General features: G+C 28.2%; 3 protein-coding genes across 3 annotated transcripts in view; all 3 read right to left on the reverse strand.

The window, feature by feature from the left end:
- Window positions 1–693: 693 nt before the first annotated feature.
- On the reverse strand, window positions 694–3,224 carry LOC113374827 (origin recognition complex subunit 2). Its single transcript, XM_026614792.1, has 6 exons — window positions 2,682–3,224; window positions 2,254–2,444; window positions 2,084–2,176; window positions 1,454–1,997; window positions 1,013–1,246; window positions 694–893 (listed from the first exon to the last, which is right to left on the reverse strand). Exons 1-6 carry the CDS (start codon window positions 3,058–3,060, stop codon window positions 694–696), a joined length of 1,641 nt encoding a protein of 546 aa, XP_026470577.1. The 5' UTR covers window positions 3,061–3,224.
- Window positions 3,225–5,046: 1,822 nt separating this feature from the next.
- LOC113376803 (26S proteasome non-ATPase regulatory subunit 12) lies at window positions 5,047–8,325 on the reverse strand. The gene is made up of 9 exons (XM_026616867.1): window positions 8,215–8,325; window positions 7,836–8,009; window positions 7,640–7,752; window positions 6,931–7,159; window positions 6,718–6,867; window positions 6,396–6,643; window positions 6,174–6,327; window positions 5,697–5,870; window positions 5,047–5,261 (listed from the first exon to the last, which is right to left on the reverse strand). The coding sequence occupies exons 2-9, from the start codon at window positions 8,007–8,009 to the stop codon at window positions 5,121–5,123; spliced, it is 1,383 nt and encodes a 460-aa protein (XP_026472652.1). The 5' UTR covers window positions 8,215–8,325; the 3' UTR covers window positions 5,047–5,120.
- A 3,462-nt stretch (window positions 8,326–11,787) lies between these two features.
- LOC113374828 overlaps window positions 11,788–15,123 on the reverse strand; it is a 309,572-nt gene continuing 306,236 nt past the window's right edge. The window contains exons 12-15 of the mRNA XM_026614793.1: window positions 13,619–13,739; window positions 13,191–13,348; window positions 12,576–12,789; window positions 11,788–12,347 (exon numbers count right to left, since the gene is read on the reverse strand). Coding sequence (XP_026470578.1) covers window positions 11,788–12,347; window positions 12,576–12,789; window positions 13,191–13,348; window positions 13,619–13,739 — 1,053 coding nt within the window. The remainder of the gene's footprint in view (window positions 12,348–12,575; window positions 12,790–13,190; window positions 13,349–13,618; window positions 13,740–15,123) is intronic.

Below are 15,123 nucleotides of genomic sequence, written 5' to 3' on the forward strand. Positions count from 1 at the left end.
GAAACAAACTACTTATTAGTGATCAAAATTACAAAAATAAATTAAAATAAACGTATTTGCAAATTAAATTTCAAGGAAGACTTATAACCTTTATAAGTACTCTTGCTCAATTTAATAAAGTGCTTACCTTATGTACGTTTGGCACAAAAACTCTACACAAGTGTTCTTAATGCACATAAGAGAGAACTGTTTTACACACCATTTGGAAACTTTAAATCTACTTTAATCAAATATCAAAAATTATCATAACATGGCTAGTCAAATATGTAAAATATTTTTCTTAGATGTATTGTCTATGCTTAGCTGACATTTTGTGCAGTACCAACATCAAAGATTGGTGAACATGCGCGATTTGGTCATAGGCGGGAGTTCAAAGGATTTGAATATGAACAATGTTGATAACATGTTTATTTATCTATATTTATTTTTATTTATCTGTGATTGATAATTTATTGTAAACAAATTGGTCTTTCCATATGGAACATATAGAATTTCGCGGGTTATTCATAAACGAATATAATTTCTTCAATAGGTTTCAGAATAAAATTTCAATTGAAGAATTTGGAATGAAATAATACTCTAATTTTTTTCAACAATTTTTTTTATTCAATGATTTGTAACAATTAACTCGAATTAGTAACAATTAATTAATTTAGATTGTAATGTATAATACAATTTATCAAGCAAAATGATTTATTTATTTTGCTGATCCAAAAATTGCTGTAAAAGTGAATTTTCAATGGGGATTATCAAATGTTCTATACCATCAGCTGTACGTTTCATTTTGATAAGTTTATGATCTACAAATTCTGTTAATTGGGCACGAAGAGCCAGAACAGAACTAACAAGAAAAGCTTCTCGACAGCTCCCATATAAATCCTTGAATGCTATTCCTGAAAACGTAGTTAAAATATTACTGACTGCTCAAAATTTTAATATTACTGAATTAGAAAAAATAAATATTTACTGGATTTAATGCATATTATTTTCTGTGAATTACAGTAATACTCACCTTGATAATGTTGGTTATCTTTATTATCAAGCTGATGTTTTGCGATCATAAGATATATGCCACGGGAATTGCTAGTTAGAGATTCGAACACATTCTTTAATGAGGATAGAGCTAATGCTCCTGAATTATTTACTAGCAAAGATCCTTCAAATGATGTTTCATAAGAATAAGGTATGAAAGATGTAGCATCAAACCAACAGTAATTAAAAGAACTCAACTTCATATGATCCCATACTGAAAAATAATATTTTAAAAATAATTGCTTAATAATAAAAATAAAAACTGTGCTGAGAATCTTGCATGCAACTTTAACAGTATAAAATATGTAAATCTAGCTTCCATTTATAGGCATTTGATAAGTTAACAATTCATAAAATGCTAAATAGTATTTTGAAATAACAAAAAGACATGCAAGATTCTTGTACAAAGTTAACAACTTACATAGTGGTGCATTTAAGTGATCAATTGAAGCCAATAAATGAATTTTGTCTAGCTTGGCAAGTCTTGCTAATACATTTTGTGATTTATTATTTCTCAACATAGGCCCATCAATATTATGAACAATGAGATATAAGTGCCCGTATTTCTTCTGTTTCAAATGTGCTTCAACAAAGTCAACTATTTCATGAGTATTTGAACTACTTATAGTTAATTCTAAAATTTCTAAAATGCTGTCTAATATGTCTTTAATAGTGAGGCTTGGAAAAAATCCATTAACTATAACAACATCTTCATTCATCAGTTCACAATTATAAAATTCAGTTAAAATATTTCGTTTTGATCCCAGTCCATATAACATAATATTAAATCCTTCATTTAATACCAACAGCCACTTTGGAAATTGTTTTTTAATCTCCTCAAACAGATCATTTAAAGCTGTTTTATGACTTTCTGTTAATTTTAATGATTTTAATAGTTTTTGTATTTCATCTTGTGAAAGTCGTGGGTTTTTCAATTTATCCAATGTATGATTAGAAGTGACCACCTGAAATATAAAAATGTTATGCAAATACTAAAGCTGCAGCCTATAAAGTTTGAGTTCTGTAGTGAGTTTATATGAGGTATTCATACCTTGGAACTCACATGGGAAGAGAAATAATTATCAGACTGAGGGGCATAATTTAATTCTTTCTGGGCTCTAGTATTATGAGCTGTTTTCTTTTTCTGAAAAGCAGAGATATCTAAATCATTATATATCAATATAAATCATATTCATCTTTCTTCAGAATTTCATCTCTTACAATCGGTACAATATTCAGATTTCTGACTTTTGTTATTACAACTTCATTATCTGATCCGTTAGAATGTTGATCTTCTTCTGCACTTGAAATTTCTGATGCACTTGATTCGTCTTCAGTTGGATTGAATTCAGATCCACTGTCAGAAAAATCTTCATCGCTATCGCCAATTTCAATTACACGTGAAACAATTTCTGGTAAATGATATTGTATATATAAGATTAAAATTTATTACTTATTATTTAGCAAATAATACAAAATTCTGCTGAATTTAATAAAGCATACTTTAATTACGCTACTTGAAGTCGAAATACAAGTTTGTGAAACAGTGTGTTATAAATTCAAAAATTGTTTGAAACTTCAAAACAATTACAAATTGGCAAAAGATTGTTGTATCATACATATTACTGAATATATTTAAAAAAAAAAACCTTTTTTCATTTTGTGTCGAACAGAAAGAGGTGTTTTGGCACACTCTGAAAGAATTCTGGATACCATATTTTTTTTCGGTGTACCCTCTAACTTCGATATTTGTAAATCTTTAGATGGTGTAACAGCACACGCAGCTTTGCTTGCCATTGCATTTCTTCTTTTGTTTTTTTTGAACGTAAACATTTGTTTGCCATCAACATCTTTTTCTGAGAAAAGATGTGTAGGTTTAATTTTTGCTTCATTGGTATCATCAATATCATCTTCATCATCTGATATTACATATATAGTAGTCACTAATGATTTTCTTGGACGTAATCGCGATGGGGTTTGCAAGTGATCTGCCTGCGCCCTTTCGTTTTCTTCTGTGTCTGAATTCATATTTACAATATCAAGGTTATTTATTACTGAAAAGTATATATGTACAACTGACAAGTGGTCCTAAACATTTATCATTTGAAGTATACGACAATCGAAAACCGATTAATTTAATGATTTCAAATCAATAATAATAATAACAATATAAAAAATTAATATAATTCCATCTATCAAGAAGACGTTATGTTTGTATCTGAAAATTCGTTACAACCATAACCTCAATTTTTGATGACATTCAATTCACCAACATGAAAAATCTAATTATAAACAAACTGTTTGTCCTTCGGCCATTTACTTGTTTTATATATGGCTTAAGGTCTTAGGCATCCAAGTTTTATCAGTTTTTTTACTGACCTCATGATATAAAGAAAAGTATATTGCAATAGTTAAAATACAATAAATTTATAGGCTAAAATTACATTAACTAGTGGGGCGCATGGCATCGTGCCTTAAGGCAAATTGCTGGAACTTTCCGTACCAAAAATTAAATTTTTAAAAAAAGATTAAATATGTTTTAAACTTTGAAAAAATTAGACTTTTGGGAAATTTTAAATTTTTGAAAAAAAAAATTACTTTTTGGAAAAAAAAACTTTTGAAAACCAAAATTTTTTTAGTTTGAAATATTTTGGAAATTTTGAACTTTTTTTCAAAGCAATCGCATTGCTTTAGCTGCGTAGAGCCGCAATATCGAAGCGCCTCATTTTTGACCTCAAAATAGCATTTTTTTTTACTTTATTTACTAGATCTCCGAAACCGCTAAACTTGCCTTCCCAGAAACCAGTTCTTCATGTGGTCAATACAAGAAAAATGTTTTTTGAATTATTGAAATCGGATGCTCCGTATATTCGAAACGGCTAAACCTGCCTATGCCAAAAACTAATCAGCACGTCTCCTTATTAATAGGAATCGAATGTTTTTTAAATAATTGAAATTGGTTGAACCGTATTCCCGAAATCGTCGACAAAAATTTGTATCCGCACACACACACATTCATACATCTATTTTTTCTGAAGTATGCCAAATTGTTCAGAATACTCTGAAATGTAACGATATATAAACATTTTCATTTTCGATTTTTTTGCGATTACTATAACTTGCCCTTAGGGGAGTTAAAAATGAATATACGACATTAAAATTTTCAATACACATGAAAATAATAAAAACAATTAAATGGAGCAAACAATATATTGTTATATTTAATACAAAATCTATTGAAGAGTAATGTTGTATAATAGCAAAAAATAGTTATGTTTTTTCATTAGTATTTTTGCTTTTTGAAATCACATGTTTGGTAATTGATTTTCCTATTTTTTTTTCAAATCTTTAAAATTCTGAATATTTTGACCAGTAATCACAATTAAATAATATAATTTCATAAATTAAGAAATATATTGTAAAAAAAGATTAAAAATCAATATTGTACTTAAACTGCATAAAGATTTAGTTCGATAATAATTTTTTTTCAATTCTATGTGCAAACAATTTTTTTTTTGTATAAGTACAGAACTATAAATCAAATACTTCAACAGACAAAAGTATTTTCCTTAAAGTTTGAATATTATAGGTTTTCAATGTGAACCTCCTAATCATTTTGAATCGTCTTAATTATTGGTACTGTTTTCAACAAAAAAAAAAAAACAATTTATATTTATAAAAAATCAGATGGTTTAATTTGTACCTTATTATCTAAGATTCCACAAAAATGATTAATTGGCACTGCATTGGCAATACAAGTTGCATGTATTCTGCATCATCTAAATTGATTCACCTGCTCATATCAAAATATGGCAGATTCTACATAAATTTCCACACATCCCTGTACTTTCGTTTTTAAGATATTTTAAAATGATCAAAAGGTCTTAAAGCAAAAAAATTGTAACAACAAGATGACATTTACTTTAAAAAAAATTTATTACCAAATAAATGATTTCGCATTATCAGCTTTATTATTCTAGATTTACATAATTTATGCTGAATAAATACAGCTAAAAACTCATTCATTATAATTGGACAATCCATTTTAAATTGGCAGATATAATTATAAAATTATACTTCATTTATTTTCAATCCATATTATGTGGGCCTGTAGCAAGCAAATGCTTATGAACACACTCCTCTTTATTAATTAGATGTGTGGTTTTATTAACCAATTGCATCAGTGAGGTGAGGCGACCTGCCCATTCGTTCAACCTATCAGATATATCCTAAAAAAAATTGCAATTTGTTAAATATTCAGTAGGCTTCTTCACTTCATCACAAATTTTTGATCTTCATCACAAATAATTTTTGATCTGTTTAAATTCCTTATAAAATAAGCAAACCAAAGTATTGTGCACACTGATTCAAAAAGAACCTGACATTAAACATAATGTGATGGTAATTATTATATATAATTACAAATGAATCTAATAAATTTATAAAATGATATACATATGTTAATCATTTAAGATATAAATAAAATTGTGTGCCGTGCATTGTTCACAAAACCAAAAATTTATTTACAGGTCTTGTTATAGCTTACCCAAAATGTATTTGCTGTCACAGAAATTGTAATTTATGTATATCTACGTTAGTTTAAGTTATGATATGATCATCATCCTAATATTAGTAAAATTGAATTTAGAAGTTATAAAACAAACCTGAGAATGAGAGAAGTGTACAACTCCTGTAGGGCGATCTGTTTTAGCTCTTACAGTACCAGAAATTACCAATTGTGATAAAATTTCTTCTGTCTCAGCTAGATTTAAATTCAAAAGTTGACCCATTCGTTGAAGTGATATTCTTGTATAATAAGAAGCCATAATTCGAATATTCTGAAAATATATTCATGAAATATTAGCACTCATTTGAACTGGATTTTATTATACATTTCTTGTACAAGAATAATAGCTTTTCTAAAACTCACGTAATAAAACTATTAATCATATTATTCAGCATAACACAATAATTTCTACTAATGTAAATATAAAACTGATGTATATAATATTATCTTTAAAATTTATATAACTGAGCATTGGTATTCAAGTTCAATTCATTTGATCAAATAACTACAATTCACTCAGAGAATGATTAATGCAGTTGCAATTTAAATAAATACAAAAAAAAAAGCTACATACATGTTCGACCACACGAGTCTTTAAATCAGCCCACCGTCTGTCCCCTTCTGTGGTATGTCCAAATACATGGCCTTTCCGCAGTTCTTTTTCATATAAATCACAAAGACCGGTCCATTTAATTAATTCGGGATTTATAAATAGACGTAATAATTCTCTGTAAAAATATAAAAAAATATAAGCCTATACAAAAAATATAAATTTCTTTAATTTTTGATATCATACTTATACAGTGGAACTTCTTCGAGCGATTTATCTAACATAACCCTATGACGCAGGTCTGATTGCTCATTATCATAAGGGGATAGCACAAGGTAAATTACGACATTTCTTAATGTTTCATGCAACTTTTCTGGGTTCTCTTGAGTTATAGGTGTATGCAAGATTGCCAAATAGTGATGAACAGTAGCAGGATGATTAAATTCATACTGGTCAACATCAATGAGTATTGAATAATACCGTAATTTCAATTCCTATGAAAGATAAATTGAATGTTTTTTAAATAACACATATCATAACATTGCTTTATGTAATAATCATTAATTACTTGTGTTGTATTGTCTTCGAAGTATTTCACATTTATCTTCTTAGATATAATTCTTGCACGTATTAAATCTTTTCTGGCAAAACAGAGACGCATTTGTTCTAACATCAGTTCAACTTTTTCCCGTTTATCCATTGAACCATAAGTTTCAACCTACAGTTATAATTTGTATATTTTTTTTTTTATTTTAAGAATAAAAGAAATATTTTATTGTACCTGCAGTTCTTCCATCAAGGCACTAGCCTCTTTAAGTTTTCCTTCCTTCTCTAATATATCTGCCAGTTTTTGTGTTAAACGAGCTCTTTCAACTTCTACATAAATTTTGCCCTCCGTAACATTGCGCAAAGTTTTAATAAACTCTACTTTTAACTCTTGAGTAGGCATTTGATCTACCATTGTGCAACATTCCTGCACCATTTTTACCACCGCTTGCTTTAGCTGAGATCTACAAAAAACAGTTTATTAATTGTATAATAGAACAACAGTTTATTAGTTGTATATTAGAACAACAGCTCAACTGAAGTAAATAAATAAAAAACATAAATGGACATAATGCCGAATATGGTAGATTAATTCTATTGATGTTATGAAAGTAAAACCAGAAATAGTTTTCAAAGTAGAAGTTCTAATATACCTAAATTAAATATGTTAATAAGGTAATTAAAATTTAGAACAACAGTAATACTTTATTTTTATTAAAGATAATATTGTGAAACTATAATTATCTATTTTGTTTAAAATATACCTGGGCTCAAACTTCTTCAAACTTTTCATTGTGATATTAATAAAATTTCAAATTTCAAAATAAATTTTTAATGCCACTTAAATTAAAACAAAATGAACATAACTACAACACTTTTTTGTTTAAAAATATTTATTAAAAGTGCATAAAAACGAAGTTTTGTTTGGCATATTAAATACAAACCTTCTCTTGGCTAACAAAGTGGCATGCTCATTTAAAAGATCCCATTTCTTTGCTTTGAAACATATTTGAACAACTGCAACTAAAACTCTTCCTGTTGATACCATATCAGCTCCCTACAATTTGAATTAAACAATGTACTATAAATATTTTCAATAACTTGTTGATATTTAGTTTGCAAAGATTAAATAATTCTTACAGTTCTTGTCTGTTTTTCTAAAGCAAGTAAATTCTCTAAACTTTCGTGAATCTTCCCTGATGCTGCTAAAGCTTCACATTCTGGTATTCTCTGATCACAGGTCGTACTGTAATCAACTTCCATTTTTATTACTCGACCAGTGTCAATAGAATTAAGATTCTCTGTGTTAGCCATCTTAAAGGAAACAAACCCAATTTTAATTTGCACAATTAACAAACAATATTAGATAAAGCAGAAATAGTGATTTTATCAAATTGCACACAAACAGTTCATAACCTCAATAAACATGACAAGCATTATTTTGAAACTGTAGTACCATTAAGAAATTTTTAACCTTATAATATAAACTATCGTTGAATTTGATGTAATGTATTTATACCTTCTATTTTACTATAATAAATAAGCGAAAAGTAACAAAATATTATTACTCTGACTTGTGAAAATAAGCACTTTACGCGTCAACTGCATAAATACAATTCATTCATATTCTTTAAGCGTTGGTAAACCTGTCATTTGACTCATCCAAGATACAGCATATCCAATATTCAACAAAAAAACAGGATCGAATTTGTCACAATTTTAAATATTTCACTTAGATAACATTTTAAACCACTTTTTAAGCGCGGCCTATTACTATTGCTTTCAATGTTTAGTAGCTTAACTACAATAATATTTAAATAACATTCCAACAAACAAACTTATTTAAATAATAAAAATAAAAATAATATATAAATATATAAAAATCCTAGTAATAAATTGCATTTTTATTTTATCTAGTGGTGTATGGCATCGTGCCTTAAGGTAAATTGCTGAAACTTCTCGTACCTTAATGAAATATTCGAGTAATATTAAATGTTTTCATTTCAACACAAGTAGAAAGTTTTTTAAATCATTCAAATCGGATGCTTAGTTCTCTCAAAAACTGCAATTTTTTGCACATTTTTCTCTGTATCTCCAAAAAAGCTGGACCTGCCTTTGCCAAAATCTAATCACCACTTCTCCCCATCATTGCGAATCGAATGTTTTTTGAATCATTCAAATCGGTTGATTTCTTAACATTTTGAGCACTTTTTGCTCCATGTTTCTGAAGCTGCTGGACTTGCCTCCGCCAAAAACTAATCAGCACATCTTCCTATCAATAAAAATCGATTGCTTTTTAAATTTTTTAAATCGGTTTATCCATACGCCCGAAATCGTCGACAAAAAATTGTCTCCACACATACACACACACACAAATATCCATTTTTTCTGGGGTATGCCAAAATGTTCAGAAACCTCAGAAACGTGAAGATAAGCAAAATTTTTCATTTTTGATTTTTGGCCCATTACTATGACTTACCCTATGGGAAGTTAATAAATATTCAAAATAATTACCCCTATCTTTTAAGCAGACGACTTTGCGCATTATCAATCTCAGCAGTGACTGCTCTCCTAATAGAACATGTGGATCTGGAACATAATTTGCGATTTCACATCCAAAAATCCTATTCTCAATTGTATCTAAGTATATTGTATTAAAATGTTTATTACTATTAGTTGTTGTTTGCTAAAAAGCAACCTAAAATATTTTATAAAATGCACATACATTTTATAATGCAAAATTCAAAAATTGTATTATTAATAATTACAAAATAATATATCTATAAATTTACTTTATAGGACAACCTCATCGGTTGTTCTACTTTCAAACGACCACTGCAATACCTTTTCTTGCCCAACAAGCCAAGTCAGAAATTAATAATTTAATAGCGATTTTAATAAAAATATAAATTTTTTTCATAAATATATATATATATATATATATATATATATTTCATATTATATGTATATGTTGGATTCCACTGCCCTAAATATCTTTGGTGCCGAATATATGCTCTTTTTGAATCATGTGCTATAATAATATATTAAAGGAATACATATAATAATGATCACTGAAGAAAAATAAAAGCATTTTATGATTGACATGTGTTAATTATATTATTTTTCTACTTACAATATTTATTGTACAATTAACAATAATGTGAGTAAAATCCTCATACCTATATATTTTTACAATATAAATTGAATTTCATATTATAAATACAATAACAAAAAATTGTTCTACAATGAATGTAGTAAAATAAATAGTTATGTAAAAAATTTCATTGTATGTACATATGTAGATATATCATGTGATTTTAGACTAGGTTATATAGAAAATCTTGCGATACTAAATGCATGTTAGCTTAAGTATATACAAATACAATTTTTAGAAAATGGTTTTAAGAATAATAATATATGAAAGGTTTATATTTATTTTTAAGTCAAACTCATGTAGCCTGCAAGAACTTAATATATTTCATCATGATGATAGCTCAATGCAAAATATTGGTCACATCAATAGATATTAGAAAACAATACCTGACAAGAATATACGAGTCATATGAACAAATTATATTATTACAATAGTATTGAGGTGCAGCTATCATCATAATAAATATGCTGTAGAAATAGTATATTACACAAAAAACATATATAAATACTCATTATAAATTTAAATAAAGTAGAAAATTAATTTAATAGCTTATTATCAAAGAATTTTCGAAAAAGTGTTAATACAATACTACTATTGCTTATTTATAGGCAGTATTAATGTTTTTTTGCCACTTCATCCAAGTACATACATAATATTCAGAAACATTAGTGTAATTTCTGTAGCAAAGTTCTATAGTACTTTTAAATGCATACTTTTTATATGATAAAACATATGAGTACATTATATATTGAAATTTTAAATATGAATTGAATCGAATCTATATCCAACAGATTAGGTATTACTTTTTTTAATTTTTTTTTGTTTCTTGCTTATAGTATTCAATATAAAAAAATATAGTTTGTACAGAAATGGATCTTCAAAAGTTTTCATAGAGCCTTGTACTTGTGTATATTCGAAAAACAAAAGCTAAATCACTTGTATATACAAATGTATATATATATATATATATATATATACCTTATATATACATAGAAATGAAACATTTCGTTTCAGTAAGAACACCTCAATACTTAAATCTGTTAGTAAATTGAAGTAAAAATTATATAATTATATGATTACTTCAACATGTTTCACATTTACTTTCATGTTCTATAAAATATATAACTAAAATAATACATACATATACATATATATATATATATATATATATAATATATATATATATACATATATGTATATATATATATATATATATATATATATATATATATATATATTAGGTTGTCAAATATCTCCCTTCCGCCTTTTTGTATTATAAACCAAGAGCAAAAAAGCGGAAGGGAGATATTTGACAACCTAATATATATATATATATATATATATATATATATATATATATATACAATTTGGCTTACTGTGTTTGCTATGCAAAATATTCAGAATATCTCTAGCAATATGGAAGTATTATATTCCCATCCCGACAGTTGGGTAGTTTTTCATTTACATGACAACTTGAATTATTTTAAAAGCCTCAATATTAATTGCCACGTATTTTTTTTTAAAAAATATTTTCCTTATATTACTTTTATTTATGGTGTTTTATTACCTTCACTGATTGTATAATAAAAATAAATGCTAAACAATCATATAAGTAGATTTTCTTATAAACTTATGAACTCATTGTGATTGGGTAACTTGTTAATATTTGAAACAGCTTTTAACTTCATAAAAATGTCTAAATATAATTAGTATTAGTATCTCACAAACACATTAAGTTGCATATATTTGAAGACATTTTCCTATGAGTTAGTTGAATATCAGATTTATTTTTAACAAGATTTATACACAATGTAGTATCATAGAACATAAAATCGATTTAAGAGGAAAGTTAATCATCTCATTATATTAAAACAGTTATTTACATTATTTACATATGAATATATAAAAAGCGTATATTTATGTTACATTGCAAGTAGATTACATAGCCCCTGGCATTCCGCTTCTAAGCTCTCTATGAGTCGGAGCGGAGCTCAGGCTGCTGCTGCTAACACCGGAGTCGCTAGATTTTTCGCTAAGGCAAGTTCCGCCGCCTCTGGTGTTAGATTCATTGCCTATAAATCTGTCGTCATTATTTCCACCTAAAAGGCCTTTTCTCGCTACTCTGGGCGTCTGACGATTGTTTTGCTGAGAACTTTGGAAGCCAGCAGGACACCTTTCGATCAAATCATCTCTGGCCGACATTAACTTTGCATTCTCAACCCTTTTCAAAATCTCATCTGAACATTTCTGAACGACTGAGTCTAAATTATCACCTTCGGTAGTGCTCAAACGGTTTGCAGCGTTCCTTTTGCATTCATCAGGAGCTCGATGGATCTGTGGAGACGTCTCAATGTGGACAGGTGTCCCGGAAGCGTCATAACAACCAGAATCGCGTGGAAAGTGGCGCCGGAATGGAGAAAAAGGAGGACGGCGGCTTCCGACGCGAAGGCAATCGTCGCCTTCGCTGCTTGAACCTGCTGCATCAGCTTCACTGCCAGCTAAAAAAATAATGTCTCAGTACTTCTTGGAAATGAGGTACAACAAAAATAATAAATATATAAAAACTTATATAATTAGAACAAGCGATACACAAAACACTTCCGAATCTATAATGTTATTTTTCAAGTATTTTAAGAAATCTATGGACTATTTAACTATTATTAAGTTTTGATTCAACATTATTTCAGCTACTCGATTTAGAAATAATTCGATTTTCTAATACTTACAATCAAGATCTCTGAGCAGTCTAGCAGCAGTTCGGATCCTAGCATTGATATCTCGATCTTCGCCATCATCACGTTGAAAAGATTGAGTACCGGAAACTAACAAATCAGGCAAAACTTCAACTCTCGAAAATGGAAAATGTCCAGTTTGATCACCGAGAGCTCCGTGCCAAACGCCTGAAGCGTGCATTGACAAAACGTCTATTATGTCCCCTTTCTGGAAATAGAAATAATAAAATATAATCTAGAACACCACTAAGTTAATTTTTTGTTAATTATTATGTGAACAGCAATCAGAACTTGAGAGTTTTATAAGCTATTGTGATGTTTTAACTAATTATTTAAGTTACAAACTTTTTGGTTTTGAAGTTTATTAGATGGCAACCCAAATAGTTGTCCATCTCTGTGTGATGAATTTTATTACTACTATTTCTGTAATACTGATAATTTTCTATTGATGCAGCAATACCAGGTAAGAGTTATTTTTACTGGGAAACATATTGATATCTTTATTTCCAAGTGAAAACCGATTTCACTACCGCTTGACATTAGGTAACCGAGGCAGATATGAAACCTGAGACACAACTTTAATGTTATTTATAGTAAATAATAGTTCACCTTGAATCTTAATGCATCTTTATTGTATCCTGCTGGAGCATGATCAGCAAGAGCTCTAGCCCTGCAGAGTGTGGGGCGAATATCACGAGATGCTCTGCTTTGTTCTTCTGCTGACAGGGAACTATGGGGACTACCAGCCCGAACCAGTGCCTGAGTACCTAGAAGTTAATAAATGAGTAATTGCATTATTATGGTAACTAGAGTTATTTATTAGGTAGATAAGCACACTTGAAAATGAAATCTTCAATATTGCATAAAAAAACTACATTGCTAAAACTTCCACCAATAAAAACGAATCGATCATGCATGGTCACTAAAAATAAATGAAATTAAATAGTTAAAACAAAATATTGTTAAAACAATTTCATTAAAGCTCAATATTATCTTGTAATATGAAATCTACTTTTAATAATAAAAAATATACGAACTTGATCCCGAAGCACTAGGCAAGCTTTCCACGGAGCTCGTTGAACACGGGAAAGGTTGATCCGGTCTCGTATTCTTTCTATTAGAATCACAACGTACGCTGCTACGTAATACATCATTATTCTGAAAAAGACAAATTTATATGAATACATCATACATAAACTAAATTATTATTTATTTCTTATATGTAATTTGATTTTGAATTATTAATATTAATAGTACCAATTTAAAATTTTGAGGGCAAGAAACAAGACTGTATTAGGAATGAGAGTAAAATACATAATCCATCAGTATTCCGAAATACATACAACATTTATAAAATAGATATATTTATTAAACATATTAAAAGATAGCACAATGTAATTATTTTTTAATTATTAATATTAATAGTACCAGTTTACAACTAACAGAAAAAAGTGTTGAGACAGTATTAAAAATGAGAGTAAAGTTATGATTGATGATAAAATATAAAATTAGAAAAAATGCAGTAATCAGTATTTGACGCAAATTTTTTATAGCGATTTCTAAAAATATTTATGCTTGTTCTACATTTTTTACTAAAAAGCAATAATTACACAGGTTCACAAAAAAGTTGTCTGTATTAAGTGAGCGGCATATGTTTTCCAATGTAGTTTTTAACGTTGAATACAAATCTAAACTCAAAATTGGGCCTTAAATGGCAAGAAATCGAAAAAAATAAAAAAGAAACGACAACATTTTCGATTTAGTGATTCTTCTGCATGATACTTAAAATCTTATAATTTCTGTCCCTTTCTTGAACCTTATTACCAAATGACTATCGAATATTCACTTAAATGCTCTACTGATCTTTTTTTTAGATTATAGCAGTAATTTTTAAACATCAGAATTCAATTACAAATACGTTTTCAGATTACCCAGGGGCAATGGGGAATAAATATGTTTGAAAATTACTGTTAAATTATACAAAAAATTCAATAGGTTTATTTGAAACTTATTTGAGTCATTTAAGGTTTTAACCTTAGAACAGGTCAGAAAACAACAGAAATTATAAGATTTTAATTACAACGGAGAAAAAATAGTAGATTGAAGATTTTGTCGTTTTTTAGTTTTGTTTAATTTTTTGCCAATTGACACCCAAAAATGACTTTAGATTCGTGTTCAATGGTAAAAACTACATTAAAAAATATATGCCGCACACATAATACAGCAAACTTTTTTTTGTCGGCCAGTGTTATTAGAAAAGTAAGAAAGCATTTACAAAAAAGTAATAATTTAGAATGTTAAAATAAATTGATATTGTGGCGAGCATAGCTCTTTGGTAGCGTGTTCGATTCACACGAAAGGTATCATTGGATCAAATCCTGTCAATGACTTAGAATGTGTAGTTAATTTGAAATCAAATAAAAATTGTATTTGTTAAATAGAATTTGAATAAAGCTGAAGGTTAAATAGAATTAGAAAATTGAAAGAGAAATTAGGAAGAATATAGAATTAGGGATACATAAATAGATTGAAAATGATATAA

The sequence above is a fragment of the Ctenocephalides felis genome, unplaced genomic scaffold (assembly GCF_003426905.1).
Source record: "Ctenocephalides felis isolate EL2017-DRISC unplaced genomic scaffold, ASM342690v1 CF-g0.4_SCAFFOLD_01886, whole genome shotgun sequence".
NCBI lineage: Eukaryota > Metazoa > Arthropoda > Insecta > Siphonaptera > Pulicidae > Ctenocephalides > Ctenocephalides felis.